Raw genomic sequence first — 14,921 nt, 5'->3', positions numbered from 1 at the left:
ATTATCAATGATAACGAATTAATTTTTGTCCCAAGAGACTTTGCTTCGTATAATAAATTATACAGACAGTACAAAAAACCAACCCAAATCCCAAAGTAGAAATATTAAAAATTCCAAAACATAGCGAATGACCATAAATAAAAAAAATCTAAATGCCGATCCAAAATTTCTAGACAACCTACAAAATTCATCGGAAAAATTTTCAAAAAATCCCCAAACCCCTGCAAGGCCTCAAAAAAAAACACCATTTATAAATTATACCCGGGAGGCATCATCCTCGTAAAAAAAAAAAAAAAAAAACTACCGCGCATAATATTCGCATTATTTTTGCGCAGTTGCGACCTTCCGCAGAAGAGAAGTGGGATGAGATGAGTGAAAACAAGTTCGTCAAATTCCACGAAGCAAAACGTTCAACGAGATTTCGTGAGATAAACCAAATACCCAAGCTGTGGAGGGGTAAAAAAATAATACCCACTTACCCTCCCCCCACGAAAAAGAAAGTATAAAAATTTTTTTTTCAAATTTCATTCCACCTTCATCCTTCGGGACTCTACTATCAATTTTAACTACGTTCTCTCGTTCCCATAGCTACACGTTCGGCTCCGCTTCGTGCAGTCTCGTCCAAACCGAACGGAACGCAGCAACGGCAGCGAGAGACACACCGCAGGTAAAAAGAAACGGACAAGAAAGATGGCTCCTGGTAGGAAGGTAGGAAGGTAGGTAGGTACGAAGGTACCTGATAGTTGCCTACACGGTGCACGAGTATTTGTTCATCCCAATGGTTAGTTCCGGTCAGAGACACCTTGCCAAGACGCTACCGGCACCCGGATGATGATAATGATGACCATAGTGATAATAATAATAATAATAATAAAAATTTAGGACCGAAGCAAGTGACTGTAAAATTGTATTGCGAGTTGATTGAGTATATATATTTATTTATAGAATTACGTATATACACTGTATATATATATATATTTACGTATCTATTATATATATTGTATCCTGTGTATATATTTTGTACGGCTGTGCATGTATATATATATAGTGTATATATACGTATTTACCCGCTTTTGACCGATGACGGTATTAGCCTTCGATTTTTGGAGTCTGCGCGAGGAAACTCACCGCTTCACGTAAACACGGGAACGTTAGTATGGCTGGGACGCCGGGCGTCCCGACGCTCGCGATTTAACAGCAACACTGCACAGACTTTTATAGGATTCGTTTAGTTTACTTGAGACGCGCGAGAGAGACTGGCGACTGTAGCGCGTAGAAAAAAAAATATTGCGAGCGGCCCGCAACGTGCCTAACCTCGCGAGCGGCCGCCGCGACACTGAATCGCACGGACACCTGTCGGCTGTAGCGACCGACGCGACGCCTGGCGGATGGACTCCCTTTCAACAATACCAGTCCACGTTACAATTCGACGCCTTTGCTTGGTGATACGATTAGATGGGATTTTCTTGAAAACTTTTTACTGGCAACTCCGTAGCTATGCGTCTTGGTTATAGGGAATTATTAGAAATAAATATTTGTGATATTTTTTGGATTTCTTGATCTATTCTATTTTTATGTTCATTTGATTTCTATAATCGTCGGTGGACTTATCGCTAACGAGACACTTGTTCAATTGTTGATTTTTAACGTAGCCAAACAAGTTGGATGGAATTTCTAAAAATATAATTTACTTTGGTATTTGAACGTAAAATTAGGGAATTCAGTGGAGTTTCAGTGAAGTATGCTATTGAAATCGAACGGAAATTCAAATGTTATTTCACATTGTTTTCCTCGATGGTGGAAATTTTCTGAATATATTTTTCGATCTTTTTACCTCGATCGTCATTATTCCTGACAGTATAATTATTTAAATGACCATCCGATAAGTGGTTTACGGTATATACCAGTATCGTCGAATATTATTCGCAAAGTGAAGAAATTTAATAAATAAAACAATTCCGCATTCCACGACACGCTCCATTTCCAATTGGCCCTGAGAAATTTCATATTTCTAAAAAAAAAATTTTGAATTCATCTACAAGTCGTTATAAGCAAATACCTGTCAAACGATTGATCCAATTCAACCTATTGGCAATTCCAAAATTTTCATTTTTTACACCCAAACCCCCCTCCCGAAAAACGTTACGATATTTCCATATCGCTGTTATTTTTAGAGCCAAAAAAAATTCCTCATTCTCCAGGGGACTGTTATTTAATATTTTTAAAAATCCCCCACCTCCAGCAAGCTGATGTAATTGCGCGGTGAAAAAATAATCAGCTGCTTCCGCACGTAGGTACTTCATCAGCGGGGTGAATAGGCACGACACACATGACCATATCATTCCACGAGTACGTGTACACGTGAGTATATTGCGTCCTCGCGTCACGATTTGTCCTCCACGATAAAAATGGAATAAAAGGGGGATGAAATCGCGTATAGAGTCTCCAGAGTGGACGGGAGAGGGGTGCGACACGTGATGAGAGGGGATGAAACGGAGCTGACTGAAAAAATGTCTACCGGGTGTCGTCAAACTTTTCGTACCCTTGTAAGAAGTGGGTGTAGATTTTCGTAAGATTGACAAAACAACCAAAAAATAATAAAATTCACCCTCGCGGACTTTTAACGAATTCGCAAATTCTTCAAGAGCATCATACCCTCTCTGTCCCTTCACTTCGAATTTGTTATTTTCATACTGTTATTATGATCCAGAGTAAAAAGTCACGAAGGGGTCCAAGGGACGGCCCAGAGGGTTCCTTTGTGTCTGACTCAATGACGCGTGCGGAAGAAGGGAATAGAAAAGAAAATGAATGACAGTAAAAGGACCACAGGGCTGTTTCGCACCGTCCCCTGTATAAAACAATAATACCCCATTTCCTTTCTGCTCTTCCGACTCTTCAATTCTGTCCTTTATCCCCTTGTCCTTGTTTCGCCGTCAGCACTGCCATCTATGCTCTACCGATAGTACCAGAGTTGCGTTTCAGTACGAATCTCTATATCCTTTCATCGAGCTTCTCCCCCTCGTACCCCAATCCCTGAACATCTTTTGTTCTCACGTTTCCATATACAATCCGGTAGACTCATGCATGCCGGAATCAAGAGTCGAGCGTGCTCGTCCGAAAGCACTCGAATCACGAATGGTGTAAAGGGGACCAAAAAAAAGATTGGGGGACTTGCCAACACGTTTTTCAACATAGAGGGTAGTTTTTTTTTAATCAAGTAGACTGACTACGGTCATGATCTACGTAACGAAGGGAAGAAAAAACGGCAGTGTCGTCATTTTGTTTTGGTATTGAATATTGTAAATAAATTATTGTAATTTTTTTATTGACTCACCGGAATGTAGCCATCCGGTTGCGATCTCTCGTGGTTCCTGAAAAAAACAAAATTCGAGGGTTGGTTTTTTGGTTTTTTATTTTTCACTTGGCTGATAAAACAAAATTTACGTGATAATGACGTACCTGTTTCTACGTTGAATTATTGGCGTCTTAGGGGTGCTGTCGTGAATGATAACCTGGGTGGCGTCTATTTCCTCGCACTCGGAACTTTCGTCCGAGGATGATTCTGGGGGAAAAAATCAAAACAGACTTTCTTTTTGGTTGAATCATAATTGGGGATGATCGTTAGCATTTTTATGGATATGCTCGAGGGATTTTGAAAAGTTGACAGAAATATTTGTTGTACGCAGTAACATAATGGACTGCTCTGTGAACGGAAATATATTTGGCAAAATGGCTGACCGACATTTCTGATGGAAGTCACGTTGGATTATTCGCAGTTGGCATATATATATATATTCTGTATCCAAAACTCGTCCTTTGTTATCGTCCATTTTACGAAATACCTTCGCGCCCTCTGAGATACGCTCACAATAACATTTCCTCACCCTTGTGCCTATAGAGATTCCGAGAAAGGCATTGAAACCTTCCCTAATCTCATAAGGAAAGGGAAAAAATCCATTGAATTTGATGGAAGAACTGGCATCATATATACTACCCCATAATAAGGGTGGATTGTGTATGACACAATATCGATACTGTAAATGGTCCTTAATTTCCGAAAGAATCATCCCCTTAAGAAAAAATAATCTATAACGACCCACAAGGAATATTATCGCGTAGGGGGATGAATTAAAAAAAAAATAATTTTGACTTACCCTCAAGAATTTCCTGCTTACGGACAAGCGACTTGACAGGACTGTGGGCTGGGCCTAAACTGTCACCAAGAAGATCGTCGATATTTGTATGATTGCCGATAAACAGTGGTAAGGTTGAGGGTCGCCTTCTAGGGGGTGACCTTCTGATTGTTTGATTTGGCTGTATGTTGTCGTAGGGTGAATCTCGGCCGTAATTGTCAGGGGGGTCCGGAGGATTTTCAACCTGAAGAGAATAGTCAATGTATACTGAGGTTACGTCGGATTAGTATGTACAGTAGAGAGCAAAACGGAAATGGGATTCTTACCCCTTCGGGACTGGCACGATCTCCAAGTGGTTCTTCCGGGGGCGGCGGTGGGGGAAATTCGATCGGAAATCGCGATAGACTTCGTTTCATTCGAAATTCCCCAGATTGAAGAACGGGTGAGCCGATCTCGAGTCTCTCGAGCGATTCCGAGGAATCTGAATTGCTTTTTGACAATTCCGTGGATATTTTTTCGACCCCTTCTGGCACGTTGGAGCTACTGTCCATCCACCATGGTTTTTCGCCGGAATCGATATGACGAATCTTGTGGAGGGTTGCTCTCGAATATTCTGTTTCGACTTCGTCAAATTTGACAGGTTCATTATTTTCTGTTGGTATCGCTGTTGTTATTGCTGTTGCTGGTGGGGATAGTACTTCGACACCCTCTGGAACGCTTTCGGGATCATCACTCATCCACCAGGCTCTTTCGCCCGATTGTTGATGTTTCAGTCTATTTTTTTTCTCAGATTTGGTACTACTTCGATTCGAATTTTTTTTCGATGACGACGAACTCGAATTCGACTCTTTTCTGGGCTCTTCGGGAATGTTCTCATTGGCGTCCAACCACCAGGCTCTTTCGCCAGACTCCTGCCGCCATACCTTGAACTTGAATTTACCTAAAAGACAAAAAAAATAGATTAAAATAATTATCGAGAAATACAAATTGAATTAGGACTCGAGTTTGTCATTAAAAGAAATCTTACCGTCATCAGGCAGCACTGTACTGATGGTTGTATCCTGGGTGATGTCATCATTCGATATGCTACCCTTGATGATACCTTCAGGAACGTTTTCAGGATTCGAATCCATCCACCAGGCTTTCTCACCGGAAGACTGATGCTTTATCTTATTGCTCTTCCGCTTCTCACTCTTGTCCGAGTTGGTGAAACTCAGACTCTTCGACAGACTTTGGGTAATTGACTTGGACAATGATTGACCTGATTTCTTTGGAGGTTCGGATGTCTCGTCAGTTGACTCAGGCCATCCTGATCTTGACTCTGTAGACTCCTGCTGCTTTGTTTTGAACAGGTTGGTCACCGGTGCCAATGCTCTCATCAGGAATGATTTGGCTTCCTCAGTTTTTCCTGAACGGTCGCTACGTGATCTTGGGCTGGAAGGTGGTCTGGGTGGCTTGTCAATATTCAATGATAATTCATCTGTAGATGACGCCAGGACACTGGTCCTGGAAGATCCAGCGCTGCTCTTCCCTCGTTTATCCTGAAGTGGAGAATTTGAAGTATGTCTTCTATGTCGCCTGGACCCTGGTCTCTGAGGTTCTTCGTCGTCATCGCTACTAGTGGAACTACTGGAACTAGACTCGCTGCTATCCGACGAAGAACTAGGTGTCCTAGATAATTTTTTCTTTCTAGACGGTGAACCGGAAACGCTCCTAGACTTCTTCGGATCCAACCTCAAAACCGATGGACTCTTTCTACGAGGTGGTGAGTCCATTTTGTTCGAGAGCGTTTTTGAAATACCAGATGGCACCTTCAATTTGGAGATTGAATGATTCGATTTTATGGAACCTGATGATCCGGATGACGCTACCTGCATTAATGGTTCTGAATTCGCTTCCGATTGTGAATCTTGTGAACTAACAGAGACACTTCTCTGACTCTTTCCATGCTTCCGGTCTAACTTCGTTCTTGTACCGTCACCATTGTCCATGTTGAGCGCAGATTTACGAAAGTCCTTGTTCACGTACTTTCCCATATTACCGCTTTTCAACATGGCGCCACTGTCGCTCTTCGGCACCGGCGGTTTTCCACGCGCACCACCGTCTGGCGACGTTCCTTGCCTCATGTTTACTGAAGTCCCCGAAGTGGCACAACACTTTCCAGGTGACGTTGGCGTCGGGGCGCTCTTTATTTTCGTACTTGGATTCGTCATCGAACTAGCCGACGACGATTTGGATCTGTTACTTGGCACGGCAACAGAACCGTCTGACGAATCCGTGCGCGAAATCTGACGTGTTATATTCTTACCTGAATTATTTCGCGATATCGATTTAGCGCCCTGCGACGAATTACTGTCAGACCTTTGTAGAGAATCTTTCCTAGGTATTGAACTTTCCCGCTTTTGCGAAGCATCGCGTCTTTGACAGACTTCCGGTACCTCGTCGACTCGGGTCGAACTTGAACTATCGGACTTTGGGGTAGAGCCTCTTCTTTGACATGTTTCCGGAAGTCTCCCAGAGAACTCACCTTTGGAGGATGACCTTGACAACTTCACTTCGCTCTTTGGCGAAGCCCTACCAAGTCTTGGTATCGAGCCTCTTCTTTGACTATTGTCATCCGCTTCATGTCTACCAGGCAAATGACTCTTCCCGTTTGTTTTTGGCATGAAGTTTTGTTGTGCACCGGGTGACACTTCACGGCTATCACAATTAGGACTAGAATTGAGCTCCGTGGTTACATCAGTCTTCGTGACACTGCACGGATATTGGTCGTTACTTTGTACTTTGCCACTTTGATCATTTTGGATTTTTGAAGTTGCAACAACTTCCTGACTCGAACCAGGAGACATTTTCGAAGTTGATTCGACTCTCGATAAAGTGGGACTTTCGTTAGAACGAGAGTATCCAAAACCAACTCGGCTGGATGTCGACGAAGTATTGTTACTCGAATTGTAAGTTCGAGAACAGTACGCAGCGCCGCCTGGTGTGTATTTGTCTAAATACGACGTCCAAGGACTAGCAGCGACCCTAGCGCCACTTCCGTATCTTGAGTATCTTGCTGTATCGTCCATTCGGTCCGATTGAATTTCCTCGTCTTTTGTTTCCGGTTTATTTCGTGACCTGGTGACCTCTTTCTGTAAGACCCTGGCAGAGTCGGCGCGACGCGTCCTGACGTAGGTCGAGGACGCCGGTGGCGTCGGTGAGGTTCCGCGCGTTACAACTGTCACCGTCACAAGTTCTTCAACTTTATCATCAACTTCCTCATAATCCTCGTCCTCGTTATCAGAAATTGTCTCAACCTTTGACTCCGCTTCTTCACTTTTTCGCATGGACTCGTTACGAGTGTCCTTTTCAGACTTCGTGGAACTTCGTGCATCTTCGTCAGCGCACGAAGTGATGATAACTGGTTTATTTGTTGACGATCGAAATCTATCCGAACCCGAATAACTTATAGCAGTAGGTGTACGATCGGTACTACTTCTAGCAGATACTGTGCTGTATCTAGAAGCGGCGCTTCCGTATCTTGAAGAAACTGGAGTTGAGATGGTTTCCGGTGCAGCTGAAAAAAAAATTTGTAAAAATTCTATAATGATACTAATTTATATTTGAAAATACAGCTCATACCAAATTGATAACAATTAATACTCACAGGTTCCTGCTCGACTGTAAGATGGCGTCCTGGAATACATTCTAGAAGAACCGGTCTTCCCACTGGAGACTTCCGGGCTAGGCTCACGAGAACTTCGCCCCGAAGTCGGGCGTAATCCTCTATAAGAGACAGGAGGATGTTCGCTCCTCTCTTTTTTTTCATTACGTACGTCACTTCCGTAACTTCTACTAAGACCGGAACCAGGGTAAGTACTCGAACCATATCGTGAGATGACTTCCGGTTCGCGGCTTTTCTCGCGCGAAGAATCCCGACTGTACTTATCAAGAAGGGAGGATGATCTCTCGTTTGATTTACCGGTATCCCGATAAGAATATTTTTCCAAAAGCGACGACCTACATCCGGACAAAGGACTCTTCGATCTCAGATCTTCCGATGACGTCCTTCCGGTATGCAGTCTACTTTTCTCTGGTTCTTTGGCACCTACGGTAAGTACAGTTTTATGCATGTTAATTAATTATAACTATCAATTTTAATGTACCTACTACTCACTGGAATACTTGTAAGTGGTCGAAGATTTTTCATCCAACTTGCTCCTGTCTCCTTTGTTATAGGCGGATCCATAAGTGGCGACGTTTCTATCCTTCGCAGCGACTCGATTAGCGCTCGAGCCAACGCTGGAGTAACTTCTGTAACTTGGTACGCCACTTCCGCTTCCGGTGTTGCGACTAAAATTTGACGTACTTACGCCAACTACAGTCCTGGGTCTGTAGCTCGTGTCATTCTGCGAATTCAAAACGCGCCCAATCGTATTACTATACTTATATGTACATATATATTCTACGTTATTTCGAATATAATTTAGGACATTATTGAAGAAGATCTTGTCCCATTCTCAAAGTTACGAACTTCTGGACCATACGTCTTCGCTGAATATATCTTCTTGGCTCTATCTTCTTTTACACGTATTTTTGAATTTAGATAATATGATGCATCAATAATAATTTTTTTCTCCACGATTTCGTCATTCGTTTTTCGAAAGTTATGATACTTGAATGAAATATAATGAAAATCAATTCTTTGATGTGATTTCACTTTTTTGGGGATTTTTGTATTTAAAATTAGAAATATACACTGCAAAAAGTTAAATGTTCGTGATGAAAATTTTGTTCGTTGGTTAATGAAACTTAATGAAATTTTGGAGAATGACCAAGTTTTTATTGCACTTCACAACCCTTTGCTTCCGGGTCTCGAATTTCTGTCGACAGAGTCACTAGTGAATTCTTGTCCTTTGGCGACGACTCGGCACGTGTGATAACATGCCAAGTGGCGAAGATCGTTAGAGAAATCATTTACTGCTACGTGAATCAAGTCAATGATAATAAATGATCCGAGTAAGTAGCGATAAGCAATGTTGTTTTAGGACAAAATTTTTTTTTTCATTATTTCACTTTTCAAAATTGTCATAAAATTATCAAAACGAACCTGTGTGGATGAATCGGATTTTGTCGAGCTATATGAATTCTCACGTTCGCGTTTGCTCCATGGCACCTGAAACACGGTTCAAAGGTCACGATTAAAAATGTACAACCGCCAGTACAGTCATGATGAAAAAGAAAAATTCTAAAATCTTATCGCACACCTAGCTCGCTATTGTAGCCAGCAGAGTCTGAAATGTCCTGAATGAAAATGTCATTGTCGCTCAAGTAGAACATAAAGGTAGGTTCTCATGGTACAAGCATGCTGAGAATAAAACATGAATCAAGAAATGCATTGCACTGGATATGCATTGAGAGTTGTAAAACAGTGAGAGCGCATCTTCAATTTCCAAATGTCCTGTTAGGGTATACAAAAAATTACAAAGAATTCGAAAATTGATATTGAAACATATATTAAGAAGCCTGACCACAATATAATGTAAATTAAAAAAAAAGAATTTGATTATGTATTGAATATTTTTGAACGATTGAGAAATTTTCGTTTTATTTGATCGAAAGAATTCAATATTACATTTATGCATGCAGCTTATCCATTCAAATGCAATTAACTATGTGGAAGTGTCGTGTTTTTATATTTTTGAAAGACTTTTAACAGTTACGTTAAATTACAAAAGAAATTTCTATTGTTCTTTAGCCAACATGACGCAAGCCAGTGACATATAGCGTCGCGACGAATGGCGTCGCTATGTGAAAAACAAAGAAACGACAATAAAATGATAATCCGTTTAATTAACATAAAGTTTGGCAAGTTGCCGTTGGACGAAAATAGTCGACCTGCCCGAGAGTAATAACCTTTCTGTTTCTCTGGTACATGCTATACCGGGTGGCATCGATAAAAAGAAGCTTTTCAACATCCGTTAGAAAATGACACGAGATCATCGAATGCCAGTGATCACAACGAGACTGTCACGAATTATTAAAATGACTGAAGTCACTATCAGGTATACAGCATGTCCTTGTAAGACCGCATTTGAATAGGGCAGTTAGATTCCTTATAAAAAAATAAAATAATATGTATTTAAGCAGTTTTCACTTTGAAAATCAAAATCACGAAATATCTGATAACAAAGATTCCAACAAAGATCCATATATAGTTGTTTCTCGAACACCCAGTATTCTTATTCATATTTCGATGTACTTCTTCGGTACTTTACGGAAAACACGTGTTACTATTCCTATATCCACTGGAATAAAGTACATCTGTATTTATGACGTCAACCATCTGACGTCACGGAACGAACCCTCTCTTGATTTACGAGTTTCGCTGCAGACAAGCCGTGAAAGTAGCTATTTTCTTTTTATTATTTTTTTGTTCTTTATTTCTGACGGATCAACTCCCTTAAATGATCCCCTAAAGGATCATTTTTTACGCTCATGGATAATAGAATTAGGGTTACCGCCCCGCGTGAAGACCACCAAAGTGGCAATTTTGAGGGACAGGAGCGAAATAATGTACCGGAAATGATAAGTTCAAGCATATCCCAGCAATTTTGTCTATATATTTCCTGAAATTTGAAAACAGACATATTTCTATTATTCGACTAATGTGCTCGTCCAATTCAAAATCTCACTAGTGTTATGTATATACTATTGACTATGGTCATTAATAGAAAATTCGATTCTAAGGACTGTGTTGTAGTACATTGACCAGGACTCGAATACACCTAAACTATTTTGGCATCATCACGAGGCACGTGCTCGTGCTTACGTCACAGATTGCGAAAAGCAAAATGAAAATACTATCAAAAGCAACAAACAGTATTTCAGTATCAAAAAAAATCTTGACAACCAACAGTCATTTTCGAAATAGACCAAAGTAAAATTTTCAAAATAAAAACCGTTAAACACGCTCGATACAGAAGCTGCCATATCAAACCGAAAGTCACTTATAGAAATATCTATTTTATTAAATCCTCCCTAACCTACCCGATTTTCTGAAAAAAGTTTGATACCAGCACCCCAGGGATCAGGAAGCCAAATGGACTTCGGGAAAAGTAGCGGAAGTGACGGAGGTATAAAAATGAAAAAAAAAAAAAACGATAACATACAAACATAAAAAAAATTGAAAAACGTAAAGCTACTCGATTTCAAGATTTATCCAAGTCCTACGACCGCCAGCCAATCTGTCAACTCGACTGGTATGGCTGCCTGGCGTAACCTCTCAACGCGTCGGGACGCCATCTGCCCCAAGAGAGCCCATGCCTTCTATATTGAAACTAACTCAACCTGCAAATCTTTCGATATTGCTTTATAGCCCATAAAAATGGCTGTTTACTGCTGTGGATAGATTGGCCCAGTCCTGCCAACTTCCTATGGCTGTTCCTTCTCCGCCAGTACATTTTTTTCCTTCGTCCCCTCGTACCGCCAAACCCACTCAAGGCGAACTTTTATTTTCACCAACTCAGCAAATCGATCAACAAACGATCACTCATCAATTTCTTCGATCGTTCATAGTAGCTCCCTTAAAGACGCACGTTATAATCTGACAACCTGCAATTTATACGTATTTATTTCAGTTTGGTATACTCTGCGAAATATATATATATCCTTTACGATAACAATAACGTATACGAGTAAAATAATTAATTTGATATTTCTGCCAAAGGCAACACTGGTATAGGTAAGAAATTTGACTAATAAATTTATTAGTGAAAAAAGAAAAATTTGATAAATCAAAAACTTTTGGCGTATTGAAGCAAATTAAGGAGTCAGTTATATCCAGCACTGTTGTTATGGACTGATAAGGATGTGAGCGTGTGACGTGCACTGATATTACGAGGGGTGATTAATTGAGGAGTGTCAACTCGATTTAACCTCCGTCGACATGCTGCATTATTATAATTTATATCGCTATGGTGACTGTCAGCCATCATGAAACTTAGTGAACTCGCACGATCGTTAGTATCAATCGTCGACTTAGGATGAGAGAAAATAATTTTTTAATTTATATATGGAATAAAATTTACTTCGACCACCCGTTATATGATATTGCGTGATACAAGTGTCATTGTTATTAGCTGGTTTCAAACCTCGTCGCTTGCTATACAAATTTTTCGATTTAATCAATTTGTTATTACGTTCATAAAATGGTCCAACTGACTTAGCTGATGGCTACGGCTGTTACGATCTGGACCAAAGAGGCTGATTTCATCTAAAATAATATTTTTTGAGGGGTCCCAGTAATAATTCAAGGGGTTCCCATTGAACGAAATGTTGAATTTACAAAAAAAAAAAATTTTGTGGCTACTGACCAGCTTTAACTTATGAGGGGTCGATTTTTATATTTATCGAAAGCGATAGAAAGTAAGGTTTGGAGAGACGGAAAAGCAGAATTTGTAAGTAATGGGAATTGGAAATTTTTTTAAAATTCGGTCAAATAAGGATTTTTGGAATTAACCATTACCGGGTTAGGTTATGGTATCCTAGGATAACGATAAGGAATTTATAGGGATCATGATCCAAAAGTAGCACACCTGACGTGACAGAGTGCTTTTTACGAGCAGATACTAAAAAGAAGGAAAGTTTCGAAAAAAAAAATGGCGGAGGAAAGAATAAGGTGGAACGAGCGTAAAATATTGAGCTTGAGAACAAAGGAAATGGGGAAATTCTAATCGGTTGGTTGAACATGGCTATGATGTTGGCAGTATTGATTTATTTCGATAAATGATATTTCCTTCTGAATATAAAATGGCCGGAATAGTTACCAGTAATAAGGTATATAATTTTGTATATGTATATTTTTATACCGTATCCACTCTTTATTTATGCATTCCTTTGTTTTTAGCCATCCAGAGCCGATCTCAAGGAATCTTTCAATGTGGAAACAAAGTTGGGTATTCCCTTTACGACTCCTCTTGCTTTCTCGACCTTCTTAAACTTGAGTCTCCCGCCGTCTCCCATGGCGCGGCTGTTTCATTAAAGGTAACGAACCGTAGCTTCGCCTTTTATTAACTCCATAGACTCTCAGGGTTGAGATTCTACAGGGTCTTACGGCAACTGTATATTTATATATACGTATGTAGTTCTTGAGAATCTACTAGTATATATATAGGTAAAATTCTTGAATCCTTTCAAATCACAGTCATAAATTTATATTGAAGTTTATTTATATAGGGTGACGAAAAAAAATGACTGGCGCAAATTATGATAACTTCAGGCGAATCCTGTCACAGGATAATGTCAACAAACAGCTACGTTCGAGGCGTCGTCATAGGTTAGGTTAGGTCATAGACTCAGAAGCCTTCAGTTACTTCTTGACCACCGTATGGAACAGTTACTAAAGAGACTTACTCGTCATATTGAAAGCATTATTTATTATTACTTTTCAAAAAAGAGGTAGAAGTGAACTGAGTGACTTGATTCGCATCGATTCTTTGGTAAGAATACACAATTTTTATCTATTATTAATAATTTTGATTTTTGTGAAAGTCGATGGATTTTGGATTATATTTATTTATCATATTGATCTTTGAGAACGTTTTACCCGGGTCTATTGTTTTTTCTTTCGGCATAAAGGAAATTATGCCGTTGCCACTATCGTATCTACCAACCTATTACAAACAGCCAGAGTTATTTTACGTTCAGCAGGTTGGCCATCTGCCAAGCTTGTTCCACGTATTTGCAATAGGAACATATAGGAAGCAATGTAGACCTTGTGGATACGTGTAGATAGAAACGTACGTACAAGAATGATAAGTAAGGTCACCAGTGTATTTGACGATATGGAATCGCGACCACTTGGGAATTTTTCAATGCTTTTGCAAGGAGAGTTGGCATCACTGACGGAATTGCGTTATAAGGTAGTATACTAGAGATGTGAATATTTTTGAGTATTTTTTTGAAAATTCATATTGTCCATCGAGTTCAATTGTATCTTCGATAATAGATTTTCGTAATCTGACTAACCTAACCAGGATCTAATTGAAATTTTAATTGGAAAATCAACCAAAACATGTAATCCAAATAATCTTGATAAATGATTTGTTAAATCAATAACGTTCTTGCTATTCTAAGATCTTAATAATGAATTTTGAAAATCACAAATTTTTTATTTTACATTAAATCAGTAGTGCTTCACCTCTATTGCAATAAACGACATCGTTTTGGAAATGACTAGGGGATTTTTGATGAACAAAAAAAATAAAATATACAAAACTAATACATTTTTGGTATTGTCGAAAGAGCGGGATTTTCAAAATGTCATTCTTATTTGAAATTATTTTATTTTTATGCGCCAAGGAAATCGCCTTTCGACATGGATCAAACACGCAACCTTGATTTCGGATTAAGTAAAATAAATCTCACGTCTGCCGTGTAAGCAGACAGAAAGCTTCACGATCGACGCGGACCACCTACCGGGTAGTTTCGAACGTAAACGAAGATATACGAAAACGAGAAAGCGAATTAATAGAACACGAAGAGTAAACCGGACCACGCGAAATTTCAGTCGATCAAAGTGTCCAGAGTTCAATAAAATATGAAAGACATTGATCCAAGGGACGAGAGCAAACCCCAGAGACAAAATTTCCATCAGGAACAAGATAGTTGGGTATCTATTCTAATGTACGTGTATATATATATATATATATATATATACATAATACCCAATTTCTTAAACTAACAGTACACAATATTTTCAATTCCTGTACATTCAAGTTGGGTATCTATTCTAATGTACGTGTA

General features: G+C 39.7%; 1 protein-coding gene across 10 annotated transcripts in view; it reads right to left on the bottom strand.

The window, feature by feature from the left end:
- LOC107273227 overlaps positions 1–14,921 on the bottom strand; it is an 89,923-nt gene that overhangs the window by 70,177 nt on the left and 4,825 nt on the right. For 9 of the 10 annotated variants that reach the window (XM_025090531.1, XM_025090533.1, XM_025090530.1 and 6 more), the window contains exons 2-9: positions 9,226–9,291; positions 8,293–8,524; positions 7,783–8,223; positions 5,161–7,692; positions 4,460–5,073; positions 4,155–4,377; positions 3,460–3,562; positions 3,335–3,371 (exon numbers count right to left, since the gene is read on the bottom strand). In XM_025090531.1, the coding sequence (XP_024946299.1) occupies positions 3,335–3,371; positions 3,460–3,562; positions 4,155–4,377; positions 4,460–5,073; positions 5,161–7,692; positions 7,783–8,223; positions 8,293–8,524; positions 9,226–9,291 (4,248 nt within the window). Of the gene's footprint in view, positions 1–3,334; positions 3,372–3,459; positions 3,563–4,154; positions 4,378–4,459; positions 5,074–5,160; positions 7,693–7,782; positions 8,224–8,285; positions 8,525–9,225; positions 9,292–14,921 lie in introns of those variants that run through there. The other variant, XM_025090537.1, reaches the window with a different exon arrangement.

This window comes from Cephus cinctus, unplaced genomic scaffold (genome assembly GCF_000341935.2).
Source record: "Cephus cinctus unplaced genomic scaffold, Ccin1 Ccin1_scaffold1524, whole genome shotgun sequence".
Taxonomy (NCBI): Eukaryota; Metazoa; Arthropoda; class Insecta; order Hymenoptera; family Cephidae; genus Cephus; species Cephus cinctus.
The sequence above is the reverse complement of the archived record's forward strand: the minus strand, read 5'-3'. Positions and strand labels throughout refer to the sequence as shown.